The following is a 14,368-nucleotide window of genomic DNA, read 5'->3' on the forward strand; positions in this document are numbered from 1 at the left end:
TTAAAAAAGAACTAAGATTATTCTGTTACTGTCTGAAATCAGTGTCGGCTTCAATTTTTTTAAATAAAAGCTGTTTAGGGGCACCAATTTGGGGAAGATTAGGATTACTCCAAGGGTGTCTTAAAGGCTCGTCTTCTAAGCTGCCTGTTATTACTCCTACTGTATCTGTGCGGGGAAGGAGAGGGAGGTGAATGCAGATAAAGGGTGATCTCTCAAGGCACCGTTGGCATAGCTACTGCCTCCCAAGCCTCCTAACGCGTGACTGACCGCTCCACACAGCTGGAGCCCCTGGCGTCTTTGAGGTGGACCTCAGAAAGCGCTGAAACGCCCACTGAATGACTGAAGGCGCAAGAGCCCTGGCGGCACTGTAATGCCAGTTGAAGTGGGGATGAGAAAGGCCAAGCATGTTCGTGGCATCCAGGTCGCCTTTCGCTCGTCCGGGCAGCACCCAGCGAGCGCCCCGCCGCGGGGGTCCCGTCGGGCGGCCTCTGGGCATGCTCAGTAGCGGCGGCAGCCGCGGGTCGCGCAGTCGGAAGCTCTCGGCGGCGGCGGCTGGGCAGGCGGCGCTGACGCGCGCGCGGCAGTAAAAGGGACTGGAGGACGGCGGGAGGGGGAGGGGCAGGGGCGCGGGAGGTGGGGCCGCCGTCGCCGTCAAGGCCCCAGGGAGCGCGGGGCGCCGCCGCCGGCGCTCATCGGCTGGGATCCGTCTCCGAGGCTGCTGCGGGGCCGGCGGCCGCCGCGGCACAGCAGCAGGAGCCGCGGTCCGCAGAGAGTTGGGCAGGGGAGCGCCCGCGCCTCCGCGGCGTCATGGGCCCCCTCGCCGGCCCACAGCGGGCACCAGCCGCAGGAACCCCCAGGCCTCCTCGCGGCCGAGCCTGAGTGACCCCCGGGTTCTCCGGCGCCCCCTCCCTCCGCCCTATTTTTTTCCCTGCTCTCGCCGCCGCAGCCGCTTCAGCTCTCCGTTATGGCAACGGAGCCGCCATCCCCCCTCCGGCTCGAGGCGCCCGGCCCCCCAGAAATGCGGACTTCACCGGCGAGCGAGGCCGCCCCCGAGGGCAGCCCGAAGTCGGCGGGCGGCAGGCTCCGCTTCCTCAACGGCTGCGTGCCCCTCTCGCATCAGGTGGCCGGGCACATGTACGGGAAGGACAAAGTAGGTAAGTGGGGGTGGCGCGGGGCTCGCCGCACCCCTTCCGCCTTCGCGAGCCCCCGACCGGCCGAGGCAGCCTGGCGCTCACCGCCGGGCTGGACGCCCCTCCGGGTCTTCACGCCGCACCCCGGGTCTCTTTCGCTTTCCTCCAGAGCCTCGCGACCCGTGCAGCAGGGGCTCGAAAAGTGGGTGATTTCTGGGGTGTGGGGCGTCAAGCCGGCAGCAGGAGGTGGCGGGGAGAGGAGTGTCTGGTCTCCCCAGGGAGGGTGGGTATTGATTGGAGACGGCGTTCGTTGTTAGTGAAAATAAGGAACTTCATTTTTTTTTTGCTGGACGGGGAAGTGAATTCTCCCCTGAGCACAAGGTCTGTTTATTATAGGCGGGTGACTAGTATTGCAAAAGAAAAGGAATGAAATGCAGATGATGCTGATCTAGTGCTTCTCTTCTGGGTGCAGCTGCATAGCTGGAGGGGAAGGAAAAAACAGGGTTTTGTTTGTTTGGGGTTTTTTTATTTTTTTTATTTTTGGAAAGCTTGTCTCGGCTTATCCGGGATATCTCTACCCACCCCCTTAAAAGGTTTTTCTGGTATCTTTTGGATTTCTTCGGGAGGCGTGGTTCCAGTAATGGTGAAACTCGGATTCATGGTAGGAAATACACCCTGCTGTTGTACTAGAGTGGTACACAGATGATACATTCAGATACTCGTGATCGTCTTTATAAGACTATCATGACCTGTGTGATAGATTTTTTTCGAGCTCACTGCGTTTAAAGCACAGTGCCTATCTCGGTTAATTTTCTTGATGATGTAAAAGTTCAGTTTAGGAACTGTAATTCACCTAGTTTACTCACACTGGTTCCCTAGGCCATGATGGATTACTTGGGGAATCTGATGGATGACTATGTGAGTAATGCGGACCTTGGACCTGGAAGCCACTAGGGACAATTTGGTTTGTGCTGGTAAGATGATTCAGGTTTAGACTGGTAAGATAATACTGACATTTTTAGGCGAGATAACTGAGGCCAAGGCTGGTTAAGTGACAAGCCTAAAGTCGCACAGCTACCGTGTAGAATCAGGAAACCAAGGGTTCTGCCTCAGAGCATTTTTTTTCCACCGTGTATTGTGCTTGCAGATAACTCAAACAAGGATTTTTGAAAATGGATGAATTTGGATATATGTATGTTATTTCTTAAAGAACAACGTTTTCTACTACCTTTATCCTTACCTACTTCTTTTCTCCTTTAAAAATATAGACGTTAGTGATGTGTAGATGTGTGTGTCTTTCTCCCCATTAAATTGTTAGTTCTTTGAGGTTAGAGACCAAATCTGTTTATCTCCATGCCATGGACTTGTGCACAAATTGGGGCTCAGACTCCGAAAATGTTGAGTGAAAATTGACAGTGTTTTTGGTACACACAGGTAAGGAAACAAACACGTAATGTTCTCAAGGTCCTTAGCATAGAGACATTCTGGTGTGTGTAACTTCTGGTAGTGAAAGTTTGCAAGTATTTATGGAATACCGTTAATAGATTTATATGGCATCCTATTGATTTATATTAATCAATTGTAAGAATAATATTCCTAGTATTATTGAGTATTCATTCAGTCTAGAGGCCTGAAGAAATAATTGTTTCCCTAAGGGTCCCTAAAAACAACTTATGTACAAAAGGGGAAAAAACAAAATATCCCAACATAAACACAAGCAGTTGAGTGTGACCATTGGTTATCAAAACATGTAATAGTGATCCTGTTCAGAGAGTTATCTCTGACTAATACAAATGTACCCCGAATGTGACTTCAAACTACTTTGCAAACAGTGGCTGAAAGAGTTAATTTGTCACCCAAATTAAAGGAGTAGCTTAGATTCTAGAGTCTGGAGTCCTTTATTTTATTTTTTATTATATTTAATTTAAAGTAAACATATTTCTTTCAGTTTTGTAAAGTTCTCTTGACTAGGAACTGTCTTTGTATCACCAGTGCACAATACCTCAAACATTTTGCTAGCAACCTAATAAATATTTGTTGAACTTAATTATCAATTATTTACACAGTCTTGCATATATTGTTAGTGAAAGGACACCTGAATGATGATAATCTTCCTTATTTATAAAATGAGTAACAAATGGTCAGTAAATTCAAAGTTCAGGAATTTATTGTATCTTTCCTGTCATAAATCACTTGTAAAGTACATTGTGTAGATCATACTTTGCTTTGGCTGTCAGCTGAAATTCTCAGAATAAGCTATCTTAAAGACATTGGGGATGTTTGTTTTTGTTTTGCTTTGTTTTTAATTTTTATTACTTTACTTAACCAGGGTTTTCAATTTAGGATTGATATTTTGCCTGTTTCCAAAAAGGAGTTGTTGGCTTTATTAGATTAAAAATTAAAAACATGGAACCAATAGCACAAAGGTACTTGAACAGAAAAATAGATCTTATTATATCATTATAGCTAAGTAATAAAAAAGAGTATGTGATAGCCCTGATATCACAGTTGTATTTCATGTTCTTCAATGAAATCATTTCATCAAAGTATATTTGAATCTTACCTTTAAGAATACAAAGTAATTTGCTTTTTAAAACTATAAAAGCAGTACATGATCTTTTAGGGAAAAAATTCAAAGAATATAGTAGAACCTTTTCCCCTGTTCTTCTCCCAGGGCAATCTCTAACACTGCTAACTTTCAGACCATTGTTTCTGGACATGTACATTACGCATTAATGCAATTCTGATTTTTTTGTACAAATGTGCATGTATATCAATCAGCAACTTTTTGCTTTCATTCTGTATCATGTGGCATATGTGGTATGTGCTTGTGATATCTACTTTGTTCCTTTAAAAAACTTGCATTCTACAGTGGATGTATCAATTTAACTATTCCTCTGGTAATAGAATTTTAGATTTTCACCATTTTTTTGCTATTATAAATAACATTAAACTTTCTTGTACATTATAGTATACTTTGCACCTTATACAACTTTTTCTATAGAAATGTTTCACAAAAAGTGTAATTGCTTTCAATTTAAATTCCCAAAGTTCACCAAAGCATAAAATCCTTTTTCTGTTTTAATATTTAACATGTACCATTAATTTCTTTCAAAAGTTCTTGAAGTGTTAAACAAATGGTTGAAATCTGGTATTTGTTTCCTGGTCCAACTTAGAATATAGAAATGAGATAGTCTACAGGGAAAAGAAGAATTTTAATGGACAATGTTTTGGGGAGAAACCGACAACTATTTTGGCTTACTCTAGTCTATTATATATCCTCTGAAATTGCCTTAAAATAAGTTAAACTTAACAGAAAAGTTGCAAGAACAATACAAAGAATTTGACATTTTGCCAAACTTATCTCTATATATGTATTATGTATTTCTTCTGAACTATTTGAAAGCAGGGTTACATATATCATGCCCCTTTTACACAGTAATACTTTAGTGTGTATTTCCTAAGAATATACTTTAGTGTATATTTCTGTAACCACAGCATGTTTATTAAGTACGGAAAATTTAACAGTGATTTAGTGCTTTAATCTGTTCTCCATATCCTAATTTTGTCAGCTGTTCTAGTAATGCCTTTTATCGTATTTATTTTTTGGCATAGGATCTAGTCCAGTGTCATTTATTGCATTTAATTGTCATGTCTCTCAAAATTCTTTAATTTGTAACTGTTTCTCAGCCTTTTTTTATATATATATAATATCATTGTTAAGAGTACAGGCTAGTTATTTTATAAAATATTGTTTAATTTGGATTTCTGATGGATTTTTATAATGAGATGCAGGTGATACATTTCTGGCTTGAACATTTACAGTTATGTTCTTAAGGTATCACATCTGGAGGTCCACAATATCTGTCTGTCCACTGTTAGTGCTATTAATTTGATCATCTGGTCCAAGTGTGGTCTGGATTCTCCAGTAAATAGTTAGTATTTTCCACCTTGCAACTAATGAGCCGTCTGTGGAGAGATACTTTAAAACCATCCAGATATCAGGGTACTAATCATACTTCACTCCTAGATTTGGCATCTTTTCATGTTTCTTGCCTGAAGCGGTCTTTACTCTGATAGTTGAAAAATTGTGATTTTTCCAATTCTACCACTTCCTTTATAACTTTGCATGGAGTATAATACAAATATAATAAAGTAATAATAAAAGTATTGAATTACTCTGTTGTATACCTAAAACTAATATTTTAATATTGTGAGTCAACTATACATCAGTAAAAAGGAAAAAAAGAAATAGTCCTCTTACTACTTCCTATGTATGTATGTTCTTTTTATGATCAGATTGGAGTCATGGATTCTTATTTTATAAAGTGTCATAACCCATTATAGAACTTGTTTACTTTGCTATTCAAATTGTCCCAGATTTGGCCAGTGGGAGTACTTCCTTCCTTTCTGTCACAAGTTGTTTTTGACTTATCTCATGCCTTCCCTTCCTAGCTCTAGAACCAGCCATTTCTCCAAGGAGCCCTGGTTCATTTTTAGAAGAAATGGTATTTAGAAACCAAGATCTGGGTTCAGGTTTGTTCATTGCCACTGGGGTGTCATTGCTTCAAGGCCTTTACAGTGGACATAACTAAAACGTATATGTAAATAGTTTGGAAATCATAATTGCATACTGATACTTCCAATTTTATTTCAGCTTCACAGAGTTCTTTTCCTTTCCTGATTCTAAATTTGTGTTTCCCATCTACCTCAGTGAGAACCTGGCTCCCAGTAATATTTTTTTTTTCTTAATCCTATGATTTTCAGAGTTTCTATACCCATACTACTGTAGAAAACAAACCTAGGATAAAGAATTCAAGATGAGATTCCCTTATACTGAGGGCATGTGTGGTTGGAAACTCTTCAGAAGTTATTTGGATTAGGTTTTTGGTTTGGTTTGGTTATTTTTACTCCCCTTTTGTCGATGGTAGTATTATTCATTTGAACTGCAGATGGATTTATTTGTTTTGGGTTTAAATTAGGTTCCCTTCTTTCAATGATATACTTTTGAATGCCTATAAAATTAAAATACATCCAAAAGTCAAAACTTTCCAGAAAGGTACATTATCACTGCCTCATTCCTCAGCATCCCTTGTAGGTAAACCAATTTTGTTGTTTTCAGATTTATCCTTTCTGAGTTTCTTGTTGCAGAAATAAGCAGATCTAAGTAAGTTTTTCTTAATTCCCTTTCTTTTGACTCAGAAAGTATTATGCTGTATATATACTGTTTTGCACTTTGCTTTTTAAATTTAAGAGTATATCCTAGAAGTAGTATTGTCAGTTCGTAGAGTGCCTCCACATTCTTTTCTACATCTCATTTGTACTTTGTTGTGCATATATTTCCCAGTTCTTTCAATCAATTTCCTGAATTTGCTTTTGGACTCTTATTTTCACTGATTTATTTGTTTATCCTAGCAATAATACCTTACTATCTTAACCTAAGCTGCTTTGTAAGTCTTGTACTGTAGACCAAGCATCCCACGTTCTTTTCCAAGATTGTTTTTGACTATTTCTGACTCTTTGCATTTCCATCTAGATTTTAAATCAGCTTGTCATTTTTCCCAAGGAACCTGATAAGATTTTGTGTCTGCTTTAAATCTGTAGATAGCTTTGGTGACATTTGATTTCTTCATAATCCTGAGTCTTCCAGTATTTGAACATGGTGTATCTTTCCATTTATTTAGGCCTTTGATAGTTTTCAGTGTAGAGGTCTTAGACTAGATTTTCCCTAAGTATTTGATGCTACTGTAAATGGTACTGCCTTTTTAAAGAATTTTTGTGTGTGTGGAAAAATTTCAAACTCAGAGAAAAGTTGCACATATAATACAATGAACATTACCATTCATTTGGATTTACCTATTATTAATATTTTGCCACACTTACTTTATCATTCTCTGTGTATGGTAGCTATTTTGCAGAACCATTTAAGATAAAATTGCAGACATTGTGACTCCTTTCCTCTAAATAATTGTGTATCCCTTAAAAATAAAAACATTTTCTTACCAAACCGTGGTAAAATTAGCAAATCCAGAATATTTAATGTTTGGCTTTTGCCATTATTTCTGTAATATCCTTTATAGCAAATTTTCCCCATCTAAGACTACACATTTCATTTTTAGATGACCCTTTAGTTGCCTGTCATTTAGAGCCATTTTTTACTTTTTCTTTATCTTTCATAACTGAAATATTTGAAGAGTAAGGCATATGGCTTTTCAGAATATCCTTTAAGTTTGTCTGGTTATTTCCTCATGATTAGATTCAGATGAATGCATTTTTTCATAAGAATACTAGTTGAATTATGTTTTCTTGAAGCATCATATCATAAAGTGCAGGATCTCAGGTGCATTATTGATGATATAACTTTGATCACCTGGTTAAATGAAGTCTGCCTGATTTTTCCACCGTAAAGTTTTCATTTTTACTATTGTAAGTAAATAATTTGAGAGGAATATTTTGAGACATCAAAGTTTTCACCAAATGTTACAAGCATCCATTTACAATATTTGAACAACTCACTTATTACTATATTGGAAAATGCTAATATTCTACTCTCTGATTCCTGTTACACTTGTTAGTTGGCATTCTTCTTTAAGGAATATAGGTTTTGCTTCTCACTTTCTTTCTTTAATTGGTAGGATGGACTAATAGATTTTTTCAAACTTCAGTGGATGGATCTTACTCCTTTTTGTTGCTGCTTATTTTGATGCTCGAATTGCCCCAGATTTGGGAAGTGGGAGGTTTGATAATTCTAATATCAGTGTCGTCTCTAAAATTGTTGTGTGTTGTATTATCTCTTGATAGTGATTTTCCCCTTGCTTTTTCGTATGACTTCTAATTTTTTATTAAAATCTGGACATTATATGTAGGCCTGAAGCAACTGAGGCAAACAGTATTTATGCCTGAAATGAATACGCTTCTTCTGCTAGGCTGTTAATGTTGGGGATTGAACCAGTCTAGTCAGGAGTGGAGCCAAGTTTGAATTTTGTTGTTGTTACAGTTACCTTCTGTTATGAACTGAATGTTGTGTGCTCCAAAATACTATACATTGAAACACCAACCCACAATATGATTGTATTTGGAAATAGGGCCTTTATGGAGGTAATTAAGATTAATGAGACCATAAGGGTATGGCCTGGTCCAATAGGATTATTGTCTTTACAGAAATAGACCTGAGAGAGCATGCTTTATCTCTCTCCCTGATGCAGGAAAACAGATGTGGGGCTTGAGGAGGGCCAGATGTGGGGCGTGAGGAGGGCCGTGTCCCAGGTCTCGATTGAGCCCCTGGAACTTGCCCCGCCAAGTGTGGGTCCTTGGCTTTGTGCAGGAAAGAATTCAAGTGCGAGCCACCATTGAGTAAAGGTAGATTTATTTAGAGAGATGCGTACTGCATAGAGTGTAAGGCAAGAGAAAGGCAAAGAAAGAGGTGTGGGAATTGGGTGCTCAGGTTAAAGTAGAAGTAGGTACATGCTCCATAGACAGAGTGTGGGCCAACTCCAAAGAGGAGGGAGCGAAAAGGGCTGCTAGGCGTGGTATTGCTACTTTTTCTGGGCTCAGTAGCTTCACGAGCCTACAGGTAAGAACATTCCAACTGCCCTGCGGAAGGGGCTGAGATCCCCAGGAATTGGGCCACTGTCCATTCTTTGGCCTTTTGTGGTTAGCCTTGGGGCTGTCATGGCGCCTGCGGGCATGTTATTTGATCTTGCTGTTACAGTGAGCATATAATGAAGCTCAAGGTCTACTAGGAGTTAAACCTCTTAATCCTTAAGGTCAACTAGGAGGTGAATCTTCCACCATTTTGGTGTTAAATTGCTGTCATTACTTGAGTGGTTGTGCCCTGTCCCCTTCCCTCCTGTCTCATCTCCACCGTTGGAGGACAAAGTGAAAAGGTGGCTGTCTACAAGTCAGGAAGACAGCTCTCACCGAGGTGGCTGGTGCCTTAATCTGGGACTTTTATTTCTAGGACTGTGAGAAAATAGGTTTTTGTTGTTTTGAGCCATCTAGTCTATGGTATTTTATTTCAAAAGTCTGAGCAGACCAGTATACCTTCAGCATACCATGGGCTTGAAATTCCTCTTTTGTAATCTTATGTTTAGAGTAGGGCTGATTTGCCAGAGGATTTTTCTCAATATTCCTGTCTAACCTTCTGTTTTAGGCCTTCTTATGTACCCATGCCTCAGAGATGGTTTTTCTCCATGTCCATGCCCCTCCTCCAAGTGTAGACTGCTGTGCTTATTATTTGGTGATTAGTAGGCTGATGCTAGGTATAGTGGTATTGTCTGTTGTTCTGGTCCAGCTTCAACATTAGGTAGACCCTCTGACCCTGAGTCATGGCATGTGACTTTTTCAGTGATCCTGCCCCTTTTTAATGTGGTTATCAAACTCTTTAGCAAGTACTTTACATAAATTTCTTTTCCCCTCCTCCAGTAATAGGAGACCTGTGATTTTCTGTTCTCTTCTTGTCCCCACCCAGCATTAGAGGATATTTTTTTTAACCATTTCCTCATCCACAGTGGATTACCTGTGCCTTGGGGGGCAACATGATTTACAGTCCTTACCCCAGAAATTTAAGAATTTTGTTCACAGAGGAAAAGGTTCTGGGAGGATCTTTTTTTCCTGTAGTAATGGTACCTGAAAAACTGGGCTTGCCTCTTGGTGGGTGTCAATCCAAAAGATACAGCCAAGCCAAAGATCCGGAGAAGGATGGGTTTATTACTTGCAGCGGGTAGGGAGAACACCAGGGGTCTTTCCCAAAGCAGTGTCTCCCAGGACAGCAAAACTGGAAAAGTTTTAAGCTAAGCTACATGCATGTTCATGAAGAGGCTTGGGCAGAAGAGAATTCGGTATAGAATTGGGGTAAAGACCCAGAGACCAAGCTTTGATGATTGATTGAAGTCACAAGGGTCAGCAAAGGTCAACATCATCTTTCCATCCTTCATGGGGGCTTCAGTTCCTGAAGAATTCAAAGATGAGTGTCAGATTGTTATGTATATTCCTTGAGGAGGAACTAGGACTCTTTTTTTTTTTTATAATTTATTGCTGAACTATTGTTTCTTGACTACTTTTCCTTTGTTCCTACATTCCCTCCCTTTCCTTAAGATCTTTAATTGTTCAAGGACAAGGATTGTGGACAGGCTTACATCTCAAAACGACTTAGGCCAAAAATAACTTATGTCAAGAAAGGCGTGGGTTCTCTTCCTCTGGTGACCCCCTATGCTACTGCTTACAGTAGTGATCTCTGCAGCTTCAAGGTCTGTACCTTTAAGAGTTGCTTTTTCTGTTTTTATTTTCTGTTTGTTTTTGTTTTGTTTTGTTTTGTTTTGTTTTGTTTTTGTTTTGCCTTGATGTAGAAGGGGAGGGGGTTGCTGGAAAAGATGCTGCAAGTGTTTGCACTTCTCAGAGTTTTGTACCATCTCTCTAACCTACATTTGGCCTTTAGCTATCTGTTAAAAAATATTAGCTAAATTATTCTTACTGCCTTGTAAGGTGGCCCCATCTTCTTGCCATGCTCTGTCACAAGCAAGAATGTTCTCTCACCCTGCCTTTAATAGTGGTGTGTGTCTTTCCTTAGGTTACATGTTTGTTGTTTACAATCTCAGTGCTCTGATGGTTTCAAGAAAAGTTATGATTTTGTAGATTATCTAGCTTTTTCTTGTTTTTACATGGAAATGATACTCTTCCAGCTTTCTGTATCCTACATAGAAGTGGAATCCAGAATTTTTTTCTGACCCATTGTCTTGTCTCCTTACCATACTTCAACTATGAATTTGTTAGAATGTGTGATATTATCCTACAGGTTTCTAATGCTTTTATCTTTTTAGATATTTTTTCTCTCATTACATTAATTTAGATGTTTAGTATTGATCTTCCTTTACGTTCATTCTTAATCCATCAATTGAAATTTTTATTTCAGATGCTGTGTGTTTTCAGCTCTAGAATTTATTTTGGTTCTTTTTTAGACGTTCCATTTCTTTCCTGAAATACCTCATCTATTCAACATTTATATCCATTTTTCTTATAATTTCTTATGCATACTTAGAATTGTTTTAACATCTTTCTTTGTTAATACTTGGTCATTTGTGTGTCAGCTTCTATTGGATTACGTTTGATTATCACATTTTCCTGTTTTTGTTGTTGTTATGTCTCATAATTTTTTAAATTGGATTTTAGACATCTTAAAGAACAGTAGGGAGTGAAATGTACTATTATTCCACATAAAGAGTATGAGCCCTTTCCTCTGTGTAGGGCTGATAAATCATATTCCCCCTAGAATTTAGTTAAACTGGTGCTGGACTACAGTCTTAGATTCAATTCATCTGGTTTGGCTCAGCCTTCCAAGACGCTTCCTTTTTTATCTTGACAGTTTTTTAGCTGCGAGGGATTTGGCTGAAGTATAAGATACTATTGGTTTACTTTTAGATCCTGGAATTCACTAACTGGGAGAATGCCTGGGATTACCATCTTCTTCTCCATGGCTACTTGCTCTAAAAACTTAGAGGGGGTGTTTTGCAGAGTGAGTAGTGTGGGAAAATTGCTGGACCAAGCAATCTGTTTCTGTGTTAGGATTGTTGTCAGTAATCCATCCTGCCACTCCGCACTGTTGTCTACAGTCTAGCTGATCTCTGCTTGCCTGCTAAAATGTATTTGTCTGATGGCATGTTCACCTATATCTAGACTCGGTGCCTGTCCCAAGGTAGGGAAGCTTCATGGTTCTCTTGTCACTTATGAATGCTCCACAACCCTCCCACCCACAAGGTTTCTTTGCATCTACCATTCTTCATCTTCATAGAAAATGTTTATTACCATAAGAGTAAAGGCCTTTCTTGTTCTCCACCCCAACCTTTACTGACAATTTTTCTTCAGGAATTTTTAACTGTGTAATAGACTACTTCTTGAAGTCCCCGAATCTTTTGACTGCTCACCAACCAGTCTTATCCATATAGATTAATGTTTACCTTCCTTTTATAACAGGGTCTTAAATAACTTGATGACTCTATCTCTTGATAGATACTTTCTGCCTCTGTTGATTAAATTCTGCATTTTTGTTATGATTAAAAATTCCTGACACTTGCCAAAAGAAATAGAAACTTAAGTGGCATATATTATCAAAATTGTAAATAGATTTATTTGCACTCTTTTGGGTTCTAACTTGCATGATTTTGTGAAATCTCAATATATGAAAATTAATGATTTTAATATTATAAACTTAGGAATGAGTCTTCATGGCATAGGAACAGAGCCAGTGCTAGTCCATGTATGATGACTTTAGAAAAAGGTTTTCCCTTTGAGTGGGTAGATTATAAAAAGGTGCCCCTTCCTGCTCCAGGCTAGTGCGTGATTTCAGCCCCCACTTTTCCTGTTGGCTAGGTGCCCTCATACTATCTGTACAGCTGTACACAGTGCATCTGAATAGGGAAGAATTTTTAGAAGTAGGAAATTCATGTAGGACCATTGTTAACAGGATTTTTTTCCTTTCTGTTTATAAAAGTGGGATCAATTTATGCTACTTACTTTTAACTTGCTTCTTAACTATAAATTAACATCCCCTGGAAAGTCTACTACTAAAGAATTTCTATAAAAATTTACAGATATGTTCTATTTATTAGAATATCTCAGGTTATTGGAGATAATAAAATCAAGCTGTTTAGAATTCATGTTCTGGTGCTGTGCAATACATAGAACAAGCACTGAAATGTGTTGGTTGAATGTTAAAATTTCTGAAATAAGTAAAAGGAAACTGTTGATTTTATGAAAGTGGTTTATCTGTAACTTTAGGAACAAATTTATCCTGTGATGCAAGAGACACCATTATTAAAGCATTTTAAAATACCCATTTTTATGTTCTATAGGTATACTACAACATCCAGATGGCACAGTTTTAAAACAGTTGCAGCCACCTCCAAGGGGTCCAAGAGAGCTGGAATTCTATAATATGGTAAGTGAGGTAAGATTTGTTTTGTTGTATTCAAGGTGTTTTTCATAGTCTTCTCATGGTGACTTAGTAAGAAAATAGCATGTCCTAGTATACTGTGTATGTGACCAAAACAAAAGCTTCAAGAAAGACAGTGCTTATCTTTACTGATGTAGTCTAGTATTTTCCATTTTACTTCATTTTTTAAAGATCCTTATTCTGATCTACTAAATTGATTTCAGTTAATAGGTTGTGACCTACATTTTGAAAAACACTTAGCTGAGAGACTACCTCTATTTCTCAGAAATGCTGAGTTTAAATAAGTGGTTTTTGTTTTTTAACTAAAGGATTTCTTAGAGCCTTAAATGTGCTAATGTGTACTGTGGGACTCCAGAGGGGAGGGTAGGGGGAAAGGGAGAAACTTGACATCTAATGGACCATGTTACTAGGAATACTTGTTAGAACATTCAGTATTTTGCAACCACCACCTCTATCTAGTTACAAAACATTTTCATCTCACAAAAGAAAACCCTGTCCCATTTGAGCCATGATGCCTTATTCCTTCCTCTCCTCAATCCCTGCCAACCACCAATCTGCTTTCTATGGACTTACCTATTCAGGGTATTTCATATAAATGGAGTTTTACAATATGTGACTTTTTGTGTTTAGCCTCTTTTGTTGTTTTAAGGTTCATGTTATGCATTAGTACTTCATTCCTTTTTATGGCTAAGTAATAGTCCATTATGCAATACATTCCACATTTTATTTATCCATTCACCCATTAATAGACATTTGTGTTATTTCCATCTTTTGGCTTTTGTAGATAGTGCTGTTATGAACATTCATCTATAAATGTTTGAGTACCTGTTTCCAATCCTTTGGGTATTTACCTAGGATTGTAATTGCTGGGTCATAATAATTCTACATTCTACTTATTGAGGAACTGTCAAAGTGTTTCCCAAAGTTGCTGCCCCATTTTACATTTTCATCACTAATGTATGAGGATTCCACATCTTCACCAGCACTTATTAGTTTATTTATTTATTTATTTATTAGGGACATTCAAGTGAATGAAGTGTTAATCTCATTGTTTTGATTTTCTTTTCTCTAATGGCTAATGATGTTGTGCATCTTTTCATGTATGTATTGTGTATATTTTCTCTGGAATAATGTCTGTTCAGATCTTTTGCTCTTTTTTTTATTGGCTTGTCTTTATTTAATGGTGGGAGTTTTTTCCATACTTTAGGTACAAATCCCTAATCAGATACGTGGCTTGTAAATATTTTCTCCCATTCTTTGGGTTATCTTTTCACTGTATTGTTAGTGTCCT

The 14,368-nt window shown here is 38.7% G+C and overlaps 1 protein-coding gene across 2 annotated transcripts in view; it reads left to right on the forward strand.

Moving 5' to 3' along the window:
• The first annotated feature begins 603 nt into the window (after positions 1 to 603).
• The window catches only part of IPMK (inositol polyphosphate multikinase), a 36,868-nt gene continuing 23,103 nt past the window's right edge, over positions 604 to 14,368 (forward strand). Inside the window, exons 1-2 of one of the 2 annotated variants that reach the window (XM_064488170.1) lie at positions 604 to 1,154; positions 12,977 to 13,062. In XM_064488170.1, the coding sequence (XP_064344240.1) occupies positions 965 to 1,154; positions 12,977 to 13,062 (276 nt within the window). In that variant the 5' untranslated portion in view covers positions 604 to 964. The remainder of the gene's footprint in view (positions 1,155 to 12,976; positions 13,063 to 14,368) is intronic. The other variant, XM_031461310.2, reaches the window with a different exon arrangement.

Source organism: Camelus dromedarius, chromosome 8, assembly GCF_036321535.1.
Source record: "Camelus dromedarius isolate mCamDro1 chromosome 8, mCamDro1.pat, whole genome shotgun sequence".
Taxonomy (NCBI): domain Eukaryota; kingdom Metazoa; phylum Chordata; class Mammalia; order Artiodactyla; family Camelidae; genus Camelus; species Camelus dromedarius.